This window comes from Danio aesculapii, chromosome 19, assembly GCF_903798145.1.
Source record: "Danio aesculapii chromosome 19, fDanAes4.1, whole genome shotgun sequence".
NCBI lineage: Eukaryota > Metazoa > Chordata > Actinopteri > Cypriniformes > Danionidae > Danio > Danio aesculapii.
The window spans coordinates 36,527,016-36,554,943 of record NC_079453.1 but is presented as its reverse complement, the minus strand read 5'-3'; the positions used below and the strand labels follow the sequence as shown (position 1 = coordinate 36,554,943).

Below are 27,928 nucleotides of genomic sequence, written 5' to 3'. Positions count from 1 at the left end.
ATGATCCATCAAGTAGCAAACCAAAAGAGGCCAAGACTTCAAAACAGTCTGTGGAACTGGACGTTTTTGAACATGATGTAAACAGAGACTGTTTTGGCAAACCTGATAAAGAAAGAAAGAAGATCCTTTGGAATTAAAGACTCTGTCTGTGGAACTAAGTGCTGGTGATGTAAAATTTGAGACTATGCCTGTGGAATGGCAGCAGGGTGATCTTGAAATTAAAGGTGCCGGTCATATGAAAAAAGATGGGCTTGAAACAGAGGTCTTTCCTGATTCATTCAGAAAGCAAAGAAACAGCTGGTTGATACAGTGATTCAGGAGAGCAATGACACATCATTAGAGGTCCTGACTGATTACCTTGAAAGCATGAAAGCAGAAAAGACTTCAGCAGGCCATTAAGACATAAAACCTTCAATAGGCAAATATGTCAAATCACAGCCAACCCTAAGCTCTAATCAACCTCAAGAGACTTCTGAGATCAGATGGCAAGAGGTGGAAGTTGGGAACTCAACAACTTCAACCTGACTGCACCACAGCGACAAATATCCCAAGGCAGACAGACATTAAATCTGCAATTTCTACTGCCCATTTTCTCAGAAGACAATGGTAACAACAAGGAACAAGTCCCATCTACCGAGGAGAACAAAAGCAAAGACTAGGATCGAGTGGCAGGCAGTAAGTGAGCCTTGCAGTCTCTAAAGTTATTTCCTCAGACATTGATGAAGACTTGCAAAACAAGGAACAAATGCTAAAAGAAAAGAAAACAGAAGGTCAAAGTTTTGAGGCAGAAGCTAAGGAAATGAAAGACAGCAAGGCAGATGGATTGGATGTTGTTTCTACACACCACAATTGCAGTTAACGTACCAGGAAAGAAGAAAGGAAGAGGGAAAAACAGTAAGAAAGCTAAAATGGAAAAGGATGAGAAGCCACAAGTTTCAGGACACCTCAGCCAGAATATCTCCTGTAGAAAAAGCAGATGTTGTTGAACAAGATGGCTTTACAACCAGTCAAGAACCTTTCATAAAAAATGGCAATGAGAAAGTACAGCAGGTCAGAGATGACCCAAGGAAGTGGTAGCGTTTGTAACTGTGTCAGGGAGTGAAGAGAATGTGCAAGGCCAAGATATGGAAACTGGGATGGATAGAACAGCTAATGAAAAGAAGACCCCAAATGGGAGTCTGAACGTGAAAACGATACAAGCCAGAAAAGAGAAGACTTAACACCACATAGTCCAACAACTTACATGGTCAAAACAGACCAGAATCAAGAAGCCACTGAGGTCTCTAAAGGTACTGATACTGAGGTATCAGAAAAGAAGAAGAAGAAGAAAAGCAAAAGTAAAAAGGCTAAGCAAGTGGTCACTGTTAAGGAGTAGAAAAAAGAGATGATAAGATGGAGAAAGAGCAGAAGATGGTAATACCTGAGGTCCAAACTCAAAGCAGCCAGTCAGATCAGAAAGAACATGTGAAGAAACCCGAGGAAGCAAAGCAGGCAATGGCACAGAAGGAAATACTTTTGAGGAAAGCAAAAGAAGCATTCTCAAGAAGGTGTTTGAGCGGGGAGTGAGTGAAAAGCAGGCTGCTGAAGAATTAGAGGCCATGCGTCAGTCAGCCAATAATGGAGAACGCCATATAACTGCACAGGAGGGAACTAGTGTAGAAATGACAAGCAATAAGCAAACTCAAAGTAAGAAGCAAGACAGTAAATTACACAAGTCAAGGCAAGAACTTAGCAAAAATGAAGAAAGGTCAGTGTTAACCACTGCAGAGGATCTTCTATCTGGGGCTGATATTGATGCATGCTCCTCAACTAAATCATTACTTCTTCCAGATCAGCCTGACAAGAAAGCTAAGTCAGGATTACGAGAGGATGCTCTGAATCCGGACATTTCATCTATGAGGACTTCTGATGACTTTGTAGACATTAAACAGAAAGAAGTTGACCAAACGCTGGAAACCAAGAAAGAAAGCAGAGGAACAAAACATTGAGCCATTATATTCAGAAGATGAAAAGGTGATTGAATCTTTAATTGAATTGACATCAACCATCAAGCAGTCATTAAGTTGCTAAATCATTACCCCTCGAACATGTTATTGACATTCCAGCAATGAAGGACTCCAAGGCGCTTCTGTCAAGTGAGGCGGGTACTCCAATGGTCAAAATAGAAAACAAAAAGATGAAATCAAGTGAAATTCATTCAAAAGAAATGAGGTGTCCCCTTCACTGACGAACCTTTTAACCAGAACATGACATTTCTGGCCTCCCCTTATGGATTGTTATCCCAGAGTCTGATAAAACACAGAACGAGAGAGGTGGGAAGAATGTCTATGCAGTTCAGTGGAGAGACAACCTGAAGTTCTTCAAGTTAATATTGAAGAAATGAGTAGGGAGTGCTACAAAAGTCAGCAAGGTAGAGTCACTCTACAGTTTATATTTATATAATGTTTACTAAAAAAGTGGATCTTTTTAATCGATTTTCCTTCTCTTATCATTCCTCACGTTGCCCGGCAAGAGTGCTTGGAGATGACCAACAGATTGTGGCCCTGCTTTCCATGGTTGAGACACATTGAGGTTCGCCTTAAGCAGCAGCAGCAACAGTCCGTTGGGCGAAGTCTCTCCACTCTTGATGACATAATCAGGCAGACGGAGGTAGATGCTTTGTGTTACAGCTAAAGTTAGCATGTACAGTAGTACATTTAACAAGTTAGGATAACAAGGGATGTATTGTCATTTTTAATCTGTTTTCAGGCCCCTTGTTCTAGAAATTGGTGATCTGGAACCAGAAGTGCACAATGAGATTGAATCAGCTACACAGCTACTGGAGTCTAACCTTCATGATGTTCCACCTCAGCTGCTTATGGCTCTGGACAAAGATTGCATAGCTTACCCGAGCTTATAGTGCAGCCAGAGACCATGCACAGGACTAACTTTACAGGGGTTACGAACACAACGTGATGCTCAAAATGTAAGGAAAATTTAGTTTAGAGAGTTTTTTTTACTTTAGTTTGTTTTAAATATCTTTGCATGACTTATATTTTCGCAGGAAGCTGTAAACAGTCAGCTGAAGTCTTTGCAAGACCATGTCGACAACTTCTCAGCTGGCTTAAGGAGACTGAGACTCAAATGCAGGAAGAAACTGGGGTAGATGGACAGACGGTGGCAGAAATCACTCGGAAGCAGCAGTTGTGCGAGGTAAAAACATCAAGAGTGGTAATATCTTTTCTAGCAATTAAACATAGCCATTTAAAAAATTCAGAGACCACTTGAAAATTCTCAGTTTCTCTGGAATTGCTATTTATAGTTATTGATTAAAAATATTAAAATGTTGTCATTTAGAGCTTTTTGTAATAAAATAAAAAGGCGTGAATGATCATTTTTAGACAACACAATACAAGTGTTTAGATTTAGAAGAGTTAAGAAAGAAAAACTTGGTCAATTAAACCTCATTTTTATTCACTTCGAATGAAGACATTTTTATTCTGGAAAAAAGACTCTAAACAACATTTTCACTTTGTAACTTTTGTACAGTTTGTAAGAAATGTCATCAGACGCTTATGTAATAAACCAAATATTAACATTTTACTCAAAATACTAATGTCTAGAGGAAAACAACTTCAGGGGCATAATAAACAAAATGAGGTTGGGGGTGGTGGATTTCCCAAGAAAAAAAAAATCATAAACAAAAATATTTCCTTTGGTCGACAACCAGACGCAGACACTCAGATGAGATTGATTGAATGGAATTATTGTAGGGTGGCAACTGGCCAACGTAACAAACAAAAAGATCTGCAAAGTAAATAAACTAAATAACCTGTAAATCTTTAAAGGAAAAAATAAATACAGGGAGCTTACCTTCCTCCCTTATCATAAACAAAGTCAAAAGTAACCAAACAAATAGGCAGGGCCACCCCTACAAGCTCAAACTCTCAAGCATACATGGATATTCTCGACAATAGTAAAGTTTTGTTGTCGGTCAGAGGGGTAGGGAAAATCCAGGAGCTCTCCACTCCCAGCAACAGTCACACCAAAAATGATCTCCTCAAACTCTGCCAGAAGTTCCAATTTTATAGCTCTCCACGACCAGCAGCCAATCAGAAGCCGGACCACATATACATGGGAGCCTATGGGATAATAAAGACAACACAAGAAGGCTGGTCTTCTGCGGAATGACACATACATTCATTCAATCATTTTTCTTTTGGCTTAGTCCCTTTATTTATCAGGGGTTGCCACAGCGAGTGAACCACCAAATTATCCAGCATATGTTTTACGAAGCAGATGCCCTTCCAGCCGCAACCCAACACTGGGCAACACTCTTTCACAACATCCACTACGGCTTATTTAGTTTATTCAATTCACCAATAGCACATGTCTTAGGACTGTGGGGTGAAACCGGAGCACCCGGAGGAAACCCACGCCAACACGGGAGAACATGAAAGCGACCTTCTTGCCATGAGATGATCGTGCTTCCCACTGCGCCACCATGACGCCAAGACACATACAGTGCGCAACAAAACAAAAAAAAACTTTAGTAGTTACACAAGCTCATACCAAAATAAATTCAGTACAAGAGAAACTTATCTTTCACATTTGAAATACAGCATCTTTTTCACCGTTATTTATCTTATTTAATTTTTTTCCTCCACTACAGCAGTTACAGAACTCTCTCACTGCCCGATCCAATGAAGTCAGCAACGTGGCGTTCAATATTCAGGTGTTCATCTCTGAGCACGCTCAAGACCTGCTGCCTGATCAGAGCAGACACCTCCTTGGACAGCTGGAGCAGCTGCAGAGGGGTCTTCCACCAGGCCGTTGGTCTCAATCATGCCAGAGCAGAGGCACTAGCAGCCCAGCAGACAAGAGAGCATGAACGAATGAAGAAAGAACAGAAAGAGAAAGAAGATAAAATGGAAAAAGAGAGACAAGCTACAAGGGATAGAGAGGTTTGCAAAACAGATGAATAACCGCTTGTGCTGGCAGATAAATAATAAGAATATTCCACTTTTTAATGGAGATTAAGGAGAACTTGTAATGCATAAGAACAGAACATTTGTGGTAACACTGCTGATGCATGCAATACTTGTTAGCATGAATGCTGCATTTGAAATTGAAAGTAATATTCACATGCATGAGATTATAAGTATATTCTACTTGTTTGTTTAGCACCAGTATTGCTCATAATGCTAATATTTTTTCTCAATAATGCTTATGCAGGACTCCACAATGACGACTTTTGTCTACTGTGTCTAGTCAAGCTGGTCATGTAGATATTTTTCTTGTATTCTTGCAAGCCTTTTCCTGACCCTGTTGACATTTGTTAAAATATCTATTTATTTACAAATATGAAACATTTAAATGTAGTACATTTTATAGCTAAAACGTATTGTACTTTACAAATTCTATGCAGTACATTCTGTTAATATCTTCAGTATAGAGCTCGGGAATGTCTACGTCACGGCGAGTTGTGGTCGGCCATGTTTGTGGACAAATGCAGGAGCGCTTAATGTAAACAGATGCAAATCACAAGAGTGTGTATATGATACAAAAAAAAACGATAGAGATCAATGGGAATCAGGGTCCCTTGACATAAATACCCACAATGCGTTGCTTATGATACGTTCTCAAGCTCTATTATTTACATTGTTTTATAATATATATACTCACCGGCCACTTTATTAGTACACCTTACTAGTTCCAGGTTGGACCCACTTTTGCCTTCAGAACTGCCTTAATCCTTCGTGGCATAGATTCAACAAGGTACTGAAAATATTCCTCAGAGATTTTGGTCCATATTGACATGATAGTATCAAGCAGTTGCTGCAGATTTGTCAGCTGCACATCCATGATGCGAAGCTGCTGTAGCCCATCAGCCTCAAGGTTGGACGTGTTATGCGTTCAGAGATGCTCCACTTCATACCTCGGTTGTACGAGTGGTTGAGTTACTGTTACCGTTCTATCAGTTTGAACCAGTCCTGGGCCATTCTCCTCTGACCTCTGGCATCAACAAGGCATTTGTGCCCACAGAACTGCCGCTCACTGGATATTTTCTCTTTTTGAACATTCTCTGTAAACCCTAGAGATGGTTGTGCGTGAAAAGCTCAGTAGATCAGCAGTTTCTGAAATACTCAGACCAGCCTGTCTGGCACCAACAACCATGCCACGTTCAAATTCACTTAAATTCACCTTCTTTTCCATTCTGATGCTCAGTTTGAACTGCAGCAGATCATATTGACCATGTCTACATGCCTATATGCATTGAGTGATGCCATGTGATTGGCTGTTTAGAAATTTGCATTAACGCGCAGTTGGACAGGTGAACTGGCCACCTAATACAACCGGCCGGTGTGTATATATGTCTCCTTCAGCTTCCTCTTTTTATGTAAAAAAAATGGCATTCGAAAACGTAATGATTTGCATACACATTAAATTTTCATGCCTTCTAACTTTAATGTATGCAAGACTTTCATGAGTATCCGCAGATTTGCATCAGCAAAATTCCTTATTGTTGAGCCCTGTTAGTAGACTGCATTAGCTGCGTGTGAATTAACATAACGTGTGTATTAACCTGTCTGCCTTGCTCTTACAGATTGCCACAGAAGACACATTTGGAAAAGACTAAAGATTTAAATGTAGCATCACTGTATAGCTCGCTTGTTTATTTAATTGATCTGTTTAAAAAAAGAGAGAGAACAAAATCCAGCTGAGATGTTTTACTATTTGTCTCTTGTTTATTTTCTGCTTCACTGCCCTGTTTGAGAGTGTTTCTTTGTGTGATTGTGGACACATTATGCTCAACCAGTGTCAATTGTTTGAGACCTGGCTTGTTTACAAGTTTGAGAGTTTGGTGGGGAAGTAATAATATGATGAACAATTGTAAAGTCTTAATGATGATCGATTGCAAATCTTCTTTTCCTCGCTTTTTATACCTCCTTCATTACGGTTATATAGGTTGTGCAGCAGCAGAAGGCTGAATGTTCTCAAAAACTGGAGAGTCTCACGATGTGGATGGCTGGTGCTGCCAGTCTTTTGGCCAATCAGAGACCTGGAGTTGAGTCAGATGACGTGCACACGTTACAAGAGAAGCAAAGAGCACTTAAAGTAAGATATAATTAAGAAGAATTGGACATTTCCATCTAAAAATCTGTTGATGCTAATACTAACACATTGCATAACCCTGATTTTATTTCATTTTATTTTTTTTCTTTAAGAATTATTAGCCCTCTTGAATTATTAGCCCTCTTGAATTAATAGCCCCCCTGTATACATTTTCCCAATTTCTGTTTAACGGAAAGAAGCGTTTTTTTGACATTTGTCAAAACATAATAAATTTAATAACTAATTTCTAATAACTGATAGTGGTGGGAAAAGCGAGACTTCATGACACACTGAAACAGTCGAAGCAAATGAGTTGAATCTTCGAAACGTTTCGAAACCCGTCTTTACAATGACACCTATTGGTCATTTTTATGTTTTGCTCTGGAACAGCTTCAGCAAAGAAACAGTTACGCAAATTGAGGTATTAAACTCCACGTTGTAGTGTTAAGGTTTCAAGTGATTTAATAAAGCTATGAGAGTTCCTGACTAGCATGTAGAAATAATGGGATTGAACCCAGGGTGATGCAGCTATAGATAGCTTTTAAATGCTCTGTTCTTGTAATGTGCTTTGTTTTAACATTGGTTTGACGTCCGAATAAACACTTTGCGAATAAATATGTCTTGTTTTAGTCATAAAGGGTAACATTAATAAAACACATCAGTCATAATTTCAGAGTATTTCTATTAAGCGGGATTCGAACTCAGGACATTTGCACAGTCCACTGGGCTATTTGAGATAGATATTTTTTTTCTACCCTGTCAGTAAAATGCAGATTCGACAGGTCTCGAAACGCTTCTGAAATGACCGATGCTTTGAATCACCTTAGTCACGTGAACTGGGTGTTTAGAATCACCTTGGTCACGTGACCTGGGTGTTTTGAATCACCTTAGTCACGTGACCTGGGTGTTTCGAATCACCTTAGTCACGTGACATGGTTGTTTTGAATCACCTTAGTCACGAGACCTGGGTGTTTCGAATCACCTTAGTCGCGAGACCTGGGTGTTTTTGAATCATCTTAGTCACGAGACCTGGGTGTTTTGAATCACCTTAGTCACAAGACCTGGGTGTTTTGAATCACCTTAGTCACGTGACCTGGGTGTTTCGAATCACCTTAGTCACATGACCTGGGTGTTTCGAATCACCTTAGTCACAAGACCTGGGTGTTTCGATTCGAATCACCTTAGTCACGTCACCTGGGTGTTCCGAATCACCTTAGTCAAGAGACCTGGGTGTTTCGAATCACCTGACGAGGGGTCGCTTGGTGATTTCCAAAACTCAAATAAATTTTATTAAAATATAAGAATTACCATATTTTATTCAAAACCCATATTCATTATTTATATTCATTAATTGTAACAATAAAGAAACAACAACATACACATAAAAATGTATCAGCCTTTCAAATGTTTTTTTCCATTGGATTGCGACCCCTGGGGTGTTTAGATGAATCAGACAGCAATAGTGTCAGCTGCAGCAGATTGATTTTATGGAGCCAGGTTAAACTTTCTGATAACCTTTATGACACTCTAATACATAAAAAATAGATTACTAAATTAATTAAATTAATAAATGACTATTAAAAAGATTATATGGTTATTTGACTGTTGCATTTTTGTGTTGTCAATATGCTTATGTTATATAGGCTTTAGTTGTGTGTGCAATGTTTGTATATTTATAAACACCTTTAAGAAAGATTTCGGGTCCCGAGTCACTGACATTGTTATTTTAGGTGTCATGGGCTGAAAAATTTGACAACCCTTGCTATATATATGATCAAAAAAATATATATATAGAGGGCTAATAATATTGACCGTGAATGGTTTGAAAAAATTAAAACTGCTTTTATTCTAGCCAAAATAAAACAAATAAGACTTTCTTTAGAAGAAAAAATATTTAGGAAATACTGTGAAAAATGTCTTGCTCTGTTAAACATCATTTGGGAAATATTGAAAAAGAAATTCACAGGAGGGCTAATCACTGAATATTGTTACTGTTTGTACCTCACAACCATAGGATGTGCAGAAGGACATTCAGACCAAAAGTGACTCATTGATCGAGACCATCCGCTCAGTGGAGGAGTTCCTGTCTGATCAGGGCGACACTTTGAGTCCTGAAGAAAAGGCCAAACTGCAGGCGACTCTTTCACAAATGAAGGAGCAGCACAGCTCACTTACAAACTCAGTCCACTCTTCACTAGCTCAAGTAGACACTGCCATTGTCACAACACAGCAACAGAACACACAAAGAGTAAGCAGTTCACACACTTGTCTCTGTTTCACTTTTCTCTTGTTAATTTTTCCACTCATCATCATGTTTTGTGTCTGCATTAGGCTAAAGCAGAAGAGCAGATGCAGGAGACACAGGAAAAAATAGACACACTTATCAGGGAATTGTCATCGCTGGACGACTCAAAGAGGAGGTCACTTGGTGACATCGTTACTGACAACCCGTTATCTGTACCACAAGAGAATGCCCTGAACTCTCACAGTGGCATGCTTCAGGTTAGGTTTTTAATGTAATTGTCAGGTATTTGCAGAACTTGTTGTGATACAATTCAGTCTTTAAACATCTGATCAGTTTGGTTTTGTTTGGTAGTTCTAATTAAGATGATTTATAGAGTTTTGTCAGTTGTAAAGTAGTCGCACGTCATTAAACCATTTTATAATTCATTTAAGAAAGTCAAGTGTCTATGCCGTGAAGGTCACATACTTTTGAAAATGTGATAATTGCTGGCAGCTAGCTCTCTGCAACTCTCACATGGTCGCCCACTGAAGCTAAGCAGGGCTGTGCCCGGTCAGACCTGGATGGGAGACCTCATGTGTAAGCTAGGTTGTTGCCAAATGTGGTGTTGGTGAGACCAGTAGGAGGCACTCAACCTGCAGTCTGTGTGGGTCTTAACGCCCCAGTATATTGATGCGGACTCAATACTGCTCACTGAGCGCCACCTTTTGGATGGGACGTTAAACCGAGGTCCAGACTCTTGGTGGTTGCTAAAAAATCCTAGGATGTCCTTCGAAAAGAGTAGGGGTTTAAACCTCGGCTTCCTAGCCAAATGTGCTCACTGGCCTCTGTCCATCATGGCCTCCTAATCATCCCCGTATAACAATTGGTTTCATCACGCTGTCCCCTTTCCAACAATCAGCTGGTGTGTGGTGTGTAGTCTGCCGCAATATGGCTGCCGTCACATCATCCAGGTGGATGCTGCACACTGATGGTGGATGAGGAGATTCCCACCAAAAATGTGTAATGCGCTTTGAGTGTCCAGAAATACGCTATAGAAATGTAAGAAATTATTGTTATTGTTGTTGTTATTGTTGTTGTTGTTATTATTATTATTATTATTATCTTGAAACACTTAAAATATTTTATCCTCCTAGGGCTTGAGTATCCATATACATGCACAGCAAATTTTAGCTTTTAAGTGGCTATTTAAAATACTTTGAATGTTTTATATTTTGCTGCAGACATACAGTGTCATCCTGCTACTGTTATGCAGCATATGAGTCCCAAACACTATTTTTAACTGTCCAAAATGGGGGGAAAATGTTTTTACTCTCTGAAAGTCAAAGCAAGTAAAAAAAAAAGTCCTATGTTAAATATGCATGAAAAATATAAATATCTGGAAAATATCTGGAAAAAGTGTTTGATGTAAATTCGGACCACGAGTCCACATATATGGACATCATTTTTCTCTAAAAGTACATTGTATCAAAAGATGATACTTAGGTTTTATTCTAATTAGGTTCTAATAAGCCCAAATAGCAAAGAAAAAAGAAAAAATACATGTAAAAAAACACCTTGGGCCTTAAGAGGTTATAGTTTCTGTGTTTTGGTAAGTTTTTTCAGTTTATTTATAATTATTCAGTTTAATTTCATTATGGGTCATTTATCTCTACACTGTCAACTTTTGATGTTGACAATTCAACTGTGCAGTTTAACAGAGTCACTTTTATTGACATTTTAGTCATTTGAAACAATATGTTGTAAACGAAATAAAATATAGAGAATTAAGGCTGTAAAATAACTGAAAACTTACTGGCAGTTTATTACCTAGCTTTTGTGAAATAATTTACAACACCAACCAATGAAATATATTAGTTCAAACTATTAAAGAATGGCAAAAACGTCACTTTTTCATCCTTTTCAAAATTTGTTGGAGGAAAGATCATGGTCCATAACGCAATTCAATAGCTCAAATAAATGGAGGAAAATACATGAATCACAAAATACTTAAGTCTGTTCATTTCAGTTTTCTTGTAATTGCAAGTGATGTGATCACAGTTGTAAACCGTTTTTTCTTCAAGCTTTCTTTTTCCATGATGTGGTTTTTGCTGATTTTGTTTCCAGGCCGACTGTCAAAGAATGCAACTTTTTAAAGTAACTTTAGAATTCAACCAACAAATTTAAAGCCCCAGAGGCTTTAGTTTTTTGTCTTTTATGCGTCAGACATTCATCCAACATGACATCTGAGGCTGAGACTAGTTCTAAACCATTTACACAACCCCATTTTCAAAATGTGAATTTTGTCAATTCAATTGATAATCAATAATTGACTGGTGGTTTGGGGCCTAAAAAAGGAAACTTGATTAGTGATATTGCTACTTGGCATGCATAATATAACATTGTGTAATCATTTAAATTGACATTGATTTTACAAATTAGTCATCTGTTTGCAAAACTTTTCAAAAACATAAAGGAAAAATGTCAAACTTGTGGTTATTTCTGTCATGTGTTTGTGTTGTACTGTATGTCGTTCTTACTGTATATCTTCTTGGTTCCACCAGACGGAGCTGCAGCAGTTACAATCTCAGCAGGCTCATCTTCAGCAGGTGGCCCAGTCTGTCCGTTCCCTCCTGGAGCAACCAGATTCCAGTGTACCACCAGAGGAGAAACAACGCTTACGAGCAAAGCTTGATCAACTCCAGAGTCAGCATCAGGAGCGCCTCCAGAACTGTCAGGACAGACTCAGGCGGGCAGATGCCCTTACAGATGAGTTCACCAAATTTGTGCAGGAGCATGGAAACCTGGGAACGTGGCTGGATCAGAGTGAGCAAGAGCTATGCTCACTTGGGGAAGGGGAAATGGATGCAAAAGACCTAAAAAACAGAATAGATGAGCACAAAAAGGTATTAAAATGAAGTCATAGTGATGTTTAACGTTAAGAATATAGTACAAGGAGGAAATGAAATTCTTATAAGCATATGTTTTGCAGCTCGCAGAAGACGTCATCTGTCACAAAGCAGATCTGCGCTTTGTCACCATCTCTGGGCAAAAGGTTCTGGATTCTGTCCAGTGTGCCCTGCAGAGGATGGGCAGTGCAGATCCGGCTCTGGAGGAAACCAAACATCTAGTCAGTGACAAGCTTCAAGATGCCACACAACGCTACGGTTCATTACATAGCAAGGTGTGTGGAAAACAAAACCTCACATTCTCTCAATCTACAATGATCTATAATGGACTGAGCATAAAAGTATTCCCGTGTTTCTGCTTTCAGTCTTCAGAACTTGGCACCCGTCTCTCAAGTCTCCAGGAGCGATACCAGCACTACCAGGATGAGGCTGGTTCTTTAGACTTGTGGCTGAACTCTCAGGAGCAGAACCAGAGCATATTTAAGCCCAGCGGAGAGCAAACCGACCCTCAGGCATTGCAGCGCACTCTCAGTACTGTACAGGTAGGACTATTTAGGCTTGTCTGGTGAAGAAATCAGAAATGATTTTTGGATTAACTAAATAAAATGCAAAATTAAGTTTCTATACCTGTAGGAATCCTCCTGATTAATCCGCTTTTTCTGTTCTCAGCTGCTGCAGGATGATTTGGCAGAGCGTTCAGTACAGCTTGAGAAGGTCAAGAGAGCAGGAAAAGAGCTGGTCAGCATTAAGGAGTCCCCCAACGCTTAAGAATGCAGATATTACGAATGTGACAGGTAATTTTATTCTCTCCATTAGTGGATAAGATATTTAAGAGGGTGGCACTTTTCTCATTTTAGAAGACTTTCTCCTGTTAATTACAAAGGGATAGTTCACCCAACATTCTGTCATCATTTATTTGCCCTCGACTTGTTCCAAACGTATTTGACTGTCTTTATTCTATTGAACACAATTTATTTTTATTAAGCATGCTGGAAATCAGTAGCCTCTGATTTTTTTTTTCTGCTTTGCAAGTCAATTGCTACCAGTTGTCAACTTTTTTCAAAATATCTTATTTTTGAGGAACTATAATATGCTGATTCAATTATGTGCAATTTGTTAATTGATTCTACTAAGAAATGTTTTTATAGAAAGCTTGTGTGCTCATCAATACTGCATTTTATTTGAACAAAACAACAGTTAAAAAGTAATGTAAAATATTATGTTAAATATTATTAGTTTTGTGTTTTCTAGAAGCTAAAACTTCAGTCTTTAGAAATAATTCTGCTATGCTGAAATCCTAGTATAGTAAGTAAATATAGTTAATACTAAAAATATTACAAACATTTAAAAAATAACAAAAGGAACTTAATTATTTGAAACAAAATGGCTGAAACATTTATTTTAATTGGTAAGTAAAGGTAATGTGATGTCAAGTATTTTTCTGTGATTGACATTATAATTTAAGTCAAGTAATAGTATAATATAAATTATTATCACAGATATGTTATGATTTTCATTCTGTGCTCCCTTTATCTTAATATCAATTTACATTTAAATTCTGCATTCATTTCAGATGCTCTGGAGAAGCGCTTTGAAACCCTTTCTGATTCAGTGTCTGTAAGAGCCGAACAGCTTCAGACCGCTGTGGCCCAATCAGTCAGTGTTCAGGAGGGGCTTAAAGCACTGCTGGCGTGGTTAGATGGCCTGCCTTTATCACCTGCTGCTGTCCAGCCCACGGCTCAAGCTGTTCAAGATGCCCTGACACAAAACCAGGTACTTAATTTAACGCACCATCATAATCGTTAATCATCTTCAACCAGGAAATTCGTCTTCAGAAAGACTTCTTTTTGCCAAGAGTGCGCAAACACACAAGGATTTTCTTGTGGTATACATGTGCTCAGGGAACATTCTTCATACTGTAGAAGACAGAAGGACTTAAATGAGTGGAAAATAAAGTGAACAGCATAAAACATTCATATTTTAATATATATACCTACACAGTCCTCAGCATAAAAGAGAACACCCCCTTTTGAAAATTTGTTTTTATTAATTTTTCAGTGAATATAGACAATATATTTTGGTGTATTTAAACAAAAAAATTTATAAACTATTTATACTAATTTATTTATTTATTTATTTTTTGGCTTTTCTTGATTTATTTATTTATTTTTTTTCCCTCTTTATTTAAATTTTATTTGATGTGTTTCCCCAACATATTAATTTGGGTGTACTGATTTTTGGACTCTGATCTTAAGTTTTTTATTAGATTAAGTCCAATATAATAGAAAATATATATTAATACAAATATTATAGAAATTATTAATAATAAAATAAATTATAGATGCAGCATGCATTGTAAATGGTTTGTGCAACATACACCACCTGACAAAAGTCTTGTCATCAATCCCAGTTATAAGAGCAACAAATAATAACTTGACTTCTAGTTGATCATTTGGAAAAGTGGCAGAAGGTAAATTTTTTAGATGAATCATCTGTTGAACTGCATCCCAATCATCACAAATACTACAAAAGACCTATTGAAACCTGCATGCACCCAAGATTCTCACAATAATCAGTCAAGTTTGGTGAAGGAAAAATCATGGTTTGGGGTTACATTCAGTATGGGGGAGTGTGAGAGATCCGCAGAGAGGATGGCAACATCATCAGCCTGAGTTATCAAGACATTTGTGCTGCCCATTACATTACAAACCACATGAGAGGGCAAATTCTTCAGCAGGATAGCACTCCTTCTCATACTTCAGCCTCCACATCAAAGTTCCTGAAAGCAAAGTAGGCCAAGGTGCTCCAGGATTGGCCATCCAAGTCACCAGACATGAACATTATTGAGCATGTCTGGGGTAAGATGAAGGAGGAGGCATTGAAGATGAATCCAAAGAATCCTGATGAACTCTGGGAGTCCTGCAAGAACGCTTTCTTTGCCATTCCAGAGGACTTTATTCATAAGTTATTTGAGTCATTGTAGAGATGTATGGATGCAGTCCTCCAAGCTCATGATGGAGTCAGACACAATATTCATTCTCTTTCCACTGCACCATGACTTTATATTCTATACTGGACATTATTTCTGTTAGGTGACAAGACTTTTGTCTAAGCAAAGTCAGACCTTACCGTCCTAATGAAATAATTAAAAATCAAGGCATGATCATGTTTTATTTTGGTAAAATAAGCGTAATCTAGAGGCCTTCGCCTTTCAAATAAGCCACTTCTGATACCAAATGATCAACTAGAACTCATAAAACTTGGATATGCGACAAGACTTTTGTCAGGTAGTGTTTGCTCTTGACTGTTTTATCTGTACACGTATACGGAATAAAATAAAAATCTGTCTTTACAAATGGTCAGCTTTACTTTTTTATAAAAAATAAAATGATTCTCCTCCCCACAGAAAATACGTCAGGAGCTTCTTTCAAGGCAGGGCAGTGTTGATGCCACTTTGGATTCAGTGTCCAAGCTTCTGAAGTCTGCAGACGCATCAACAGCTTCTGGCCTACAGAGGGAGCTGCAGGACTTGAGTCAGCGCTACACAGCAGCCCAGGCCAAGCAGACAGAACGAGAGACTGAACTGCGAGGACTTTTGCCCAAGTTGGAGAGCTTTGAGCGCCAAAGTGCAGATCTCCGCAGCTTCACACAGAGTCGAGAAAGGGCTCTCAGCCCAGTAGGCCAGCCGGACTGTAGTGTGGATGACTACAGGCAGACCATAGAGGTTAGAGAATTAGGCTACACATTTCTACAAGATTACATGTTTATTGGTAGATGTCCAGAGGTGTCATCATATATTGCTTTTTCATTAAAGGAGGTGAGATCAGAAATTACCCAAGAGTCCAGTCAGTTAAAATCGTTTGTTGAGCTGGGATCAGATCTGAGTCAATCTGGGATCCTTGCCAATGTACAAAGCCTTCTGGACACAACCAAAGAGGTTTCTGAGGACTTCGCACGCTTGGAATCTAATGTCAATGAGAGGTGAGTGGAAAGAGTTGCGAAAACGTTGTGCTTCAGCAATACTATATTATATTGTGTGTGTGTTTTATATAGTTTCAAATTTCATTATTTATTTTAAGTTACTTTTTTATTAATTCATGTGAGCTTTTTAAAAATGTTCAATTTATTTTTCGTTCAATTTTTTTAGCTTTTATACATTAATAACTTTTACTATTATTTAAAGTTAAATTTTATATTATTCTAATATATTTAATTGGGCGACAGGGTGGCTCAGTGGTTAGCACTGTCGCCTCACAGCAAGAAGGTTGCTGGTTTGAGTCCCGGCAGGGGCAATTGGCATTTCTGTGTGGAGTTTGCATGTTCTCCCCCTGTTCCTGTGGGTTTCCTCTGGGTGCTCCGGTTTCCCTCACAGTGTAAAGACATGCAATATAGGTGAATTGATTAAGCTAAATTGGTCGTAGTGTATGTGTTTCCCAGTACTGGGTTGATTCCGCTGTGGCGACCCCTGATAAATAAAGGGGATAAGCCGAAAGAAAATGAATGAATGAATATTTTTAATTTCAATTAGCAAAAATTGTTAACTACAAATAGTTAACAACAGTAACACTGTATATTTCCATACTGGAAGCTAAATTAACACTTAAAAATATCAGGATATTGTAATATTATACCCATTCATTGTAGAATAGTGACTCTTTTCCAAGCTCTTCTCTGTATCACACTGTATTTCATCTTGAAATGTAATGCCCTGTCAACTATAATTGCTTTGACATCTGACAAGACTAAGACTCTCATAAGAATCTCATAAAGACTGTATTGACTGGACCGGAATACTCTCCTCCATAAAACAAATAGCCTCATGCTAACCTAATTTGACACCACTGTATCAGCCGTTATGGAAACCATTTGGCCACATCCATCCTTAAGATGCCAGACTGGGGCTCCAAGCATTTCAGATGTCCTCGGGGAGGGCTCATAAAACAGTCAGTCATGTGTTCAAATCTAAATCCACTCCACGTATCTCTAGGAATTGAGAATGTGATGAAGACTGTAATATAAGCTGCATTACTTTTGGTTTATTTAGTTAAATAACTGAAGATAAATGGTTGGATTTTTGGACATGACCTTCCGCTGACAGCAACTAACAGTGGTATAGGCATGGTGCCCACATTAAGAGTCTGGAGTGGAGTCTGGCTCAGAGTAATATCCCACACAATGTCCAAATCTATCACCATTACCTAAAATAGTAGCATCCACTGTTGCCTTAGTAATAGGGTGAGAGTTGGGCAAAAATATCTTGTTGTGTCCATTTACATTTACTGTTATACTGTTTCAGAAGACCACTTAATAATTGTTTTTCTGTTAAATGCATGTATGAATTGTATATAAATATATGTATATTTGTATATAATTGTATTTAAGTACAGGTATGTGTGTATATATATATATATATATATATATATATATATATATATATATATATATATATATATATATATATATATATATATATATATATATATATATATTTTTTTTTTTTTTTTTTTTTTCAATTCTTTTCGGCTTAGTCCCTTTATTAATCTGGGGTCGCCGCAGGGGAATAAACTGCCAACTTATCCAGCATATGTTTTACGCAGCGGATGCCCTTCCAGCTGCAACCCATCACTGGGAAACATCAATACATTCTCATTCACACACATACGGAAACACCCATTCATTCATTCATTCATTTTCTTCTCGGCATAGTCCCTTTATTATTCTGGGGTAGCCACAGGAGAATGAACCGCCTACTTATCTAGCATGTTTTACGCAGCGGATGCCCTTCAAGCTGCAACCCATCACTGGGAAACATCAATACATTCTCATTCACACACATACGCTACGGACAATTTAGCCAACCCAATTCACCTATAACCCATGTCTTTGGACTTGTGGGGGAAACCGGAGCACCCAGAGGAAACCCATGTGAATACAGTAACTCCACAGAGAAACGCCAACTGACACCAAGGTTCGAACCAGCGACCTTCTTGCTGTGAGGCAAACGTGCTACCCACTGCGCAATTACAATTAAGTAATTAATAATTTTTTGAAAGTACCTGTAACCTGTACCTCTTGTAAGTCCCTTTAAATAAAAACATCTGTGAAATGGGTAAATGTAAATGTTTTTATCTCCATGCTGACCTGAAACCAGCCTGAATCCAGATTAAGGGTGGGCAAACTTGACCCTCAAGGGCTGGTGTCCCTAGAGAGTTTTGCTCCAACGCACCTGAACACACTAATCAGTTGCTGCGTCCCAATTCGCATACTTATACTATGTCCTAAAATTTACTTTTTAGCAAAGGAAAAATGTATACTTTTAAGTATGTAACAGAAGAGTATGCAAGCTTTGGGACCTACTACTTCCTCATTAAAAGATCGTTATGTTGCTTACTAATAAGCCCTGTCAATCATCCACACGTCATCCACATTTCTGTCACATTTAATTTCCTACCTTATTGGAGAAGCAGCAGCAGGTTAATCTGCCATTCACGAGTCTTTCATGCAGAGAAATCTCCTCAGGTCTTTTATAATTCTGCATTCAGACGTTAATGTCAAAACTCGATTTTATATACGTTCAGTATTGCTGTTGCAGATGAAATATGAAACAGAAAATGCGATTTAAATATTTTCCAGTGAGCTAGATATTAATTAACAGTCATACAAACATTTTTACCTCGTGCGTCCATCATGTTTGTAGTTTATTTACACTTTTCACCCACGTTAGTAGTTCTAATAATTAAATTCACGTCAAACTCGCAATGTATTGTGGGCAATATCAGCAATTAGTGTATGGATGCTTCTACAGTTAAAATGTCTACTGGAAATAGTAAACCATCCGGGAACCTTTGGCATACTCTTTTCAACATGTTACAATTGGAACATACTAATTCTATTTTTTTTTTATATATGCGATAGTATGTGAATTGACGCAGCATGAGTCTTCAAGATCACTAGAAAGCTACAGTCAGGTGTGTTTGATTAGGGTTGGAGCAAAACTATGCAGGACACCAGCCCTCCAGGATCGAGTTTGCCCATCCCTGACCCAGATAATGCCAATCCCATCCCATTCACTAACAGCAACTTAATCAATATGGAAATGTAATTTTACTTAAAAATATGCTTTTATGACCATTTATTGGGCTATTTTTGCATAACTGAAAACTACTTCAAGTGGTCAGAAATAAAGAATGTTTCGAAAAAGTGAAATATGGGACAAAACAGGAATTTTTAGGACACTAAAAAAAAAGAGCTAGAATATAGGTCCTAGAGTCTGGAAAAATCTGGAGTGTCCTAAAGACTGGATATCTATCTCATTGTTCTACTTTAAAAGAAATAATATGATAATAGATAAAACCACTTAATAACCATTGCCAGTACTATCCACTAGCAAACTAATCAGACCATTTATTTGCATAATTCATTGATATTCATCTAAATTTGTCGTTCACAGATTTGATTCCATCCAGAACTGTGTTCAGCAGTTGTCAGACTTCCGCTCGCGCTCCGGCTCCCTCCTCAGGTGGCTGCAGACAGTACAAGAGCAACTCCCTGCCAAAGAGCCCAACCTCAGCACAGAAGGCCTGCAGAGAAGAGCACAGCAGCTTAAAGTAGGACTCTAGTTGACTCTATTCACAGTGGACTGACATCAGTTTCTGTTTTTAGCGAGTCTGGCTTTAATTAACATGTTTTATGAATCTACTCGCAGGATCTGCTCACGGAATGGGAGACCCAAGGAAACCAAGTTCAGGAGTTGAACAAGAACAGTTCTCAACTGGAGAACTTGATTATTAACACCACAGCACCTAAGAACAAGACTGGTAAGATAATTGACAGTGTGGAGGTTCAGGGTCAGTTCTCCTTATTTGGCTATTGATAGCATATTGTATTTCCCCTTTAACACAAATATGTATTTGGTCCTCAGATAAACAAAGAAAATTCGGACCCACTTTATATTAGGTGGCCTTAACTAATATGTACTTGAACTGAAATTAATCATTTGTTACAATGTACTTATTGTGTAAATACATGTTTTTACATTGTACTTATGATTAATTAAATACCTCCATGTTACTACATATGTAATTAATTTCTTTAATTACATTTGTAATTACACTGTTGACCATCCCTTACACCTTAACCCATCCTTAAACCTACCCATGCAACCAAACATGTTTCCAATTTTACCCGTATCCCACCTCAAGAGCACCACAAGTGTATTGTAATACCTTATGAGCACAGTAAGTACATTGTGTTTATTTTCTGATGCAGCTACATAGTAGTTAAAGCCACCCATTATAAAGTCAGACCGAAAAAATCTGTTCAATTTAATGACATTTATTCATCTTTATGTTGTTCAAAATCTTTAAAAAATTGTCTTCCCCAGAGCACAAAATGCACATTTAGGGAAAAAAAAACATTAAAACTGCTATAGCTGCATAACCAGCAGGACTGATTTAAAATTTGATGTGCAGCGCCGTATCTATGAAATCATATCCATATCTCAAAATTGGTCACCTGATAGCACTATCTAGTTTTCATCTCGTGTATCATGCAAAGTTTCATGCAAATATAAAATAATGCTATCATATTTTAGACCTTCTGTATAGAAATAACTTTGTTTCAAGAACCACTGCAGTCAATCAAACCATTCATTCAGTAACTTTCCTTCAACTTAAGGCCGGCTCACACTGTGCTTTTTATTAATTGTATTTTTTAATATAATTCTTAATGATTATAGCATGTCAGACTGCACTGTAAGATAATGTCAGACTGAACGACAATGAAGATGCACCAAACATGGAAGAAAACTCCCCCGGAGTTTGACTTCATCCAGCTGTAACACTTTCACTATCCCGCATTCTGAAATGATTCCTCGCAGCAACTGTAAACAATCTGTAGCGACAATTGAACATGTCAAACCAACGATCAAAATCAAAGCTTTTGAGAAGGTCTTTAAAAAGTCTTAAAAAGGTATTAAAATTATCTTTAAGATTCCTGCATATACCCTGTAAAATGGCAAATATCACTTCAGACATAATTAACACATTAACAAATAACAATATGAACAGTTGTTTCCAATTCTTCAAGAGTCCAGGTCCACTCAAGAGGTCTCCATGACCTCTGACCCGGCTGGGTAGATCCTGAGGAAACAAATCCTTTGGCATAAAGAAAAGCAATCACACACATATTATTCCAGTTTTACTCTGAAGTGGGATGACACTAAGGTCATCATATAATCTAGGCTCTTAAACATTCAGCTTTATTAATAATCATAAAGACATAAGAAAGGATATTTGTTATTCCATCCTGGAGCGTCCATCAGAAAATCCATGCCATCAGCTTGAAGTGCAATATTCATTATCTTTATTATTTCTAGTAATCAATGCTAAAACTGTGTAAGGGACACGTTAAAAAAATAAACAATAAAAGTGTAAAGTTGTTATTGCATTACAAATACATTCATTCATTTTTGTGCTCTGTGGAAGACAAAATCACTCTGTTTTGGAATGATATGAGAGGGATTTGTTTTACGTGAGCTGTCCCTGAAAGCATCCACAACCTTCTAAACACATGTTTGTAAATGTGTCTCCTCATCTAAATCCTTTATGTTGAGTTTGTCTAGCTGCTTGTGTATATGTGCGCTGCTCCAGCATGTATGTGAATTATTGTGCCATTGTCTGAGCGTGTGTCTGTGTGTCTTTCTCCCAGGTGTTTCCCAGCTCAATGGTGCCTCCAGCCCCAACAGTGTTAATGGCATTCACACCTGTAAAGGTGAGCTTCCTCCACACCTTTAGCATCCACATCGCTGGAGGCTTTTCTATGTTAGTCAATTCCATTTTCTGTTCCCCCACTCCATGTGAAAACTTCACATTTCTCCTCTTCTTCCTCCACCTTTTACTCACCTCTCCTGGTTTAACTTTGCATCGCTTCTTGTCCTGTTCTGTTAGTCTGCTTTCAGAGAACGGTCATACTAGTTTCTCTAATTATTTAAGCTTTCTTTCAGGATGAAAGTGCACATAAGTTTGATATAAAGAACTGATTACACAACAATTTTGAAAGCTATTCATTTGTTTAGTCGATATTCATCCTCTTTAGTGAACTTGACATGGTACTGTATATGTAATGCTTCATGACATCTTTTACATCTTCTCACTACTAAATCACTGAGTGACTGATTTCTTAAGATTTAAGATGTCCATGTCATGTTCATGTCTATTTCATTTAAGAACTACTAGTAAAAGTGAACATACTCTGAGGCAGCTGTCTATACAGCAGTCTATCTAGCCCAATCTCATAAGGAAACTTTGCTATTTTATGAATTGTGAGAAAAATGTTTAGTGTTCAGAAAAATTTGAATGAATTCATGCAATTTAATTCCTATGAAAATGTACAAACCCTACCCCTAACCCTACCCCTCATTAGGTGATCGAGATTGTATGATTAATATGAATTAGCCACTAAATCAAAACTGAACTGCCATGAGATTGTGTTGTTCTATCACACCACAGAAAAAAAATATTTATTGTTTGACTAGTAACAATTATTCGAAAGTAACACAGGAGGTCCTAAAAGCAATCTTTATTAAAGTTTCACTCACATATCAACTGGAATAAAAGCGAAGACTAAATTCTGAAATCATGTACCATTAAAGCTTGAGTGATCGGCATGACCCACAGCATCTGCCTTGCGCGTTTATACTTCTGCATGCTGTTCTGAAACGATAACAGTTTTTTTTAAATGTATTTCTGTGTCAAGTTTCTTCACGGGTGTTTTGTTTTTTCTGAATGCTAATTTAATGTACAAGTAGCTGAAACTCGCTTATTCAGAAGCAGGAACTGGCAGACGTGTTCAACTTTAATCATAAGGTAAACACAAAACAAAAGTTTCCATCTGGAGCTCCTTCACAGGACTCGACACTCGCTCCATCGGGCTCACGGCTCTCAGCACTCATCACAGCTACCAAGCCAGCCAATAACAGAGCTTGTGCTATGCGTCGTTTCGACGTGTAGTTACGTTTTTTGAGAGCTGCGAATCATCATCTGCGTCAACTACGGTGCGGGCTATGTGACGGCACGAAGGCTGCACCAGACCATACGCGTGCGTTTGACGCAGAAGTATAAATCAGCCTGTAAACTGTGCCCTATTGCCCTAACTTGGCTCCAAATGAACAAAATCAAGGAAACTAATAAATTTGAATCAAAATTTGCCCTGATTTAACAAAAGCTAAAATTAGTAATAAATAATACATCATTTGATATCATGTGCATTTTGCTGTTATAAATAATTCAAAGATTATTCCTCATTACTGTAAATCATTACTAGAAAAATGTCTAAAACATGAAGTCATTTAATAACTCTTTGGCCTTGTCATTGGCCTGCTTTAACTGTACTTACGTCAACATTTTTCCGCTGTTACCCTCAGACTTGACGGAGATCCAGGTGGCAGTGGCAGATGTGAACTGCAAGTATGAGCAGCTGGGCAGTGACCTGAGGGAGAGGAAGAGCAAACAAGAGGCTTCTCTTGAGCTGCAGCAGAAGGCCAAGCAAAGCACTGAAGCCCTCATCCAGTGGCTCGGCCCCCGTGAACAGAGCCTGGCACAAGGGCAGACCGCCTCACCATCTCGGCCGGAGGTGGTGCGTGCTCAAGCACAGCAGACCAAGGTAAGAGAACTGGATTCTATTTAACAGGGTATCACACTACAGGTCCCTACATGAATTGAAAGATAGACCACAAAATATATTTCTGTGTGAAATATACATTTACAATGTTTATTTTGCTATGTTCATTGTTATTGTTTAGGTGAATAATTAATCTGTGCAAATCCACTGAAAAAAATAGTTTTGCTCATTTTATTTAAAAGTTTGACCTTTTGCTTATGCGTTTAGAGTGGCGGTCCTTCTCTGGTGATGTCAGTTTGACTGCTTCAGGCATGATATTCTTAAACACGCCTTATTTTTTGTTTGCTATAAGGAAATTATGTGCAAAAAGAAAGCTCCGCTCCCTACTAAATATTCTGTTTTAGTTTGAAGTACATCAACATACTGGAATAAAAGTCTAATCAACTTCCAGTTCATGCAGACTTTAATTTCGTTTTGCCTTTAATGTCATCGTTTTCTAAAGAATTTTCAAACTCAAATAGATTATTCCATGCCCTCACATTGTGAATTTGTTGTCTAGGTTTTACTTTCTGAGCTCGCTGAGCATTCTGGGAAAGTGGAGGATCTCAAGAACCTTTTGAAGCAGCTAATTAAAGATAATCCAGACTCTCCTGAAGTTGACACATGGAAACGTCAGCTTGAAGACATTGGTCAGTAAAGTGTTTTAAAATGTGGTATTCCTGTGGTGAATAGTGGTATTCCTGTGGTAAATAGCTATTAATTGCTGGAGTTATAATAACACTCCAGTAATTAATAACTATAATGACAGAATAACAAATATTACAAAAATTTTAAGGCATTTCATTTGTTGACAAAAGTGCAATCTAGACAATTATATATATAAATATATATTACTGTCATAGTTTTTTTTTTTCTAAATATTGCTTTCCCTCCTAGACTCCCGATGGACAAATGCCAATCAGACTGCATCACAGAGACAGACTGAATTGGAGGCGTGTGCTGATAGGCTGGGTAATTTTACAACAGCAGCCAGTCAGCTTGGGCCATGGCTGCGGGAGAAAGAGCTGATGATGAGTGTCTTAGGCCCACTGAGTATCGACCCCAACATGCTCAACACACAGAAGCAGCAAGTGCAGGTAAACTGCTTTATAAAATCTTGTTGTTTAGTTTATGCCAAATGACCCTTCTGGAAAAGGGTATGTTTTACTAATATTAGTCCCTTTAGCAATTAATTACTGTAATGACAGAATAACAAATATTCCAGACATTGTAAGGCATTTAATTTTTTGTCAGAAGTGCAATATGGGCTATTCCAGATTAGTTTTTCATATCAGAAGAGTTTACTAGAAATACTCTTTTTATGTTTTTCTGAAAGAAAAAAAAAACTAACAAAAAAACCTGGCATGAAACCAGTATGCTTTGTTTTTTAGATATAAAATAATATTTATAATATATATATATATATATATATATATATATATATATATATATATATATATATATATATATATATATATATATATATATATATATATATATATTTATTGTTGTAAATTTGATATATTACAATACAAAAACAAAATATTTTGTCATAATTAATTTCTGCCAAATACCCTGCTGGAAAAAGAATCTAAAGCTAATCTGTTTCACTCTTAATATTAGTCTCTTTAGCAATTAATAACTATAATGACAGCATAACAAAAATTCCACACATTTTAAGGCATTTAAAAAAAAAGAATATTTGCCCCCTTTGAATTTGTTTTTCTTTTTTTAAATATTTCCCAAATGATGTTTAACAGAGCAAGGAAATTTTCACAGTATTTCTATATATGAGCAATACCACATGAGTACAGCAATGTGGCTGTATATTGGCACTGGTGGGATTCCTGATATGCAAGTCCCATCTCACACTCAATACACTAGAATCACTATGGTATAAATACAGCACTACAACATACAAAAAGAGAGAGATCGACATAGAATGTCACTTACCAGTTTAATAATGATTCGATCAGCTGTAGTTAGAAATTACGCTGAGTTTTTCATCCTCTAAGGACTTATAATGCGGTTTCTGTTGCCATCTTGTGGCGGAGCGTCAACTGTCTTTGCTCTGCTCAGTATGACAGGCTGATGGATGCCGATGAGCTGTATCTCTGAAATGATAAATATTTAAAATAGGAACTATCCTTATAAAAAAATTGCATAGTTGCAATTTAAACAACTACAATTCTCGACTAAAAAAGGCCTCAAAATGTACATTATGTTGCCCAACAGCTGCAATATTTGTCAGACTGTTGTGAGTTTATTTCTCTGCTGTCACTCTATGTGGGCAGAGTAATACACAAGGAGGTAAGGAGGCTGTACAAGTGCTGTTATTACGGGAATATCGCAGGGTTATCAGCCAATCAGATTCGAGAACCAGACAGAGCTGTTGTATAAATGTATATAATATATATTATATATAATATATATAACAATATGTCATATTTAGTATTGTAATTTTTAACAAAATATCTTACTGTCATATTTAATTTCTGCCATATTTTCTTTATGACCGTCAGTTCATGCTGCGTGAGTTTGAGACACGCCAACCCCAGTTTGACCAACTGACCCGGGCTGCAGAGGGAATCCTCTCTCTGACTGGAGATGAGGGTTCAAGAGATGAGCAAGACCTAGAGGAGGTGAGACGGGAGCTGGCAGACATTTCAGGGCAATGGGACGACCTCACCTCTCGCCTCAGCGGCCGTTCTCAGCAGATTGACCAGGCACAAGGAACAAGCCAACACTACCTTGCCCTTCTTAGAGAGCTGTCTAAGAGTGTGGCTGATCTAGGTGAACGGCTGGATGCGCAGGCCTCTCTAAGTGCTCAGCCCGAAGCGCTGCGCCGAAGACTTCAGGAAACTGGGGAGATCCGCTCGGAACTGGAACAAAGACGGGGACAATTGTCCCAAGCTGAACAGCTGTGTACGGAGCTCAGCGCCATTGTGGCTGAACCATACCTCAGAGACGAGTTGCACAAGAGACTGGAGAGTGTGAGCGGCCCCCTCAAGAACCTAGAAGAACGGGCTGGTGAGTAACCTTTATAAATATGCAAGGTCAGATATGAACTTGAAAGATAGGGTGGTAGGGTAGGCGATTTCAGAGAGGCTATCAGTTTCTAAAGATAAAGATCCTGCCCCTGCTGCATGATCAGTGAGTATGTTTACATGGACACCAATACTTTAATATGATTAAGACAGTACTCTGATTAAGAGTCTACCTTACAAACAGCAATTTTTGATGACCTTAACCCGACTAAAGTCATAATCGAACTAAACAGAAATCGAATTAAGACATGTGGAGTATTCCTATTATAGTGGCATTATTGAAGTGCAGTACAGACATGTAAACACCGCAATCAAACTATTACCGTTTTGTAGTGTTTAGCTACATTTTGTGATGCAAACATGGCAGTTGTCATGCATTTGACAACAAATAAATGAGCATGGCTTCAAGCAAGAAATCACATTTTTGGTGCAAGCTGGAAAATAAATAGACATTATGAAGTTCCTTGACTTTGAAGTGAATTTATCAAGATTGAATGAAAGGTTAGTGAATAAAATAGCCTTTTGCTTGAGAATTTGTTTCTGTCGTCATCTGTTTGAGTGCATAGTGTGCTAAATTAACTGCAGGTGTTGCAAAATTAAAAACGAAACACCCATAATCTCATATGGTGCCATGACGAACATGAACTTTTATTGTGTAAAACGCCGGAAGAAACTAGCACTGAATGGTTACGTAATGACGTTAATCGAACTATGTGCTATAACATGAAAAACAGGAGCATGAAACAGAAAGCAACTCATGTAAACAGCTTAATCATATTATTGTCTTATTCAGATTAAGGCAAATAATTCGATTACTGATGTCTATGGAAACGTTATCACTGTCTTCTGCCATCACTCCTACAAAACACATGACACACAAAAGCAGATGCAGACCGGAGACCAGGAGTGGCAAAATGATAGAGATTCACCTTATGTCTTGTTCACCAGTGAGAAAACATGCAGTTCAAAGTTCATGGTATTACAGTATTAACATAATA

General features: G+C 37.9%; 1 protein-coding gene across 1 annotated transcript in view; it reads left to right on the top strand.

Moving 5' to 3' along the window:
* The window catches only part of macf1a (microtubule actin crosslinking factor 1a), a 388,147-nt gene that overhangs the window by 263,651 nt on the left and 96,568 nt on the right, over window positions 1-27,928 (top strand). Inside the window, 8 exon segments of the mRNA XM_056479293.1 lie at window positions 16,040-16,206; window positions 19,676-19,832; window positions 19,931-20,042; window positions 21,934-21,996; window positions 23,648-23,886; window positions 24,404-24,533; window positions 24,781-24,980; window positions 26,406-26,913. Coding sequence (XP_056335268.1) covers window positions 16,040-16,206; window positions 19,676-19,832; window positions 19,931-20,042; window positions 21,934-21,996; window positions 23,648-23,886; window positions 24,404-24,533; window positions 24,781-24,980; window positions 26,406-26,913 — 1,576 coding nt within the window.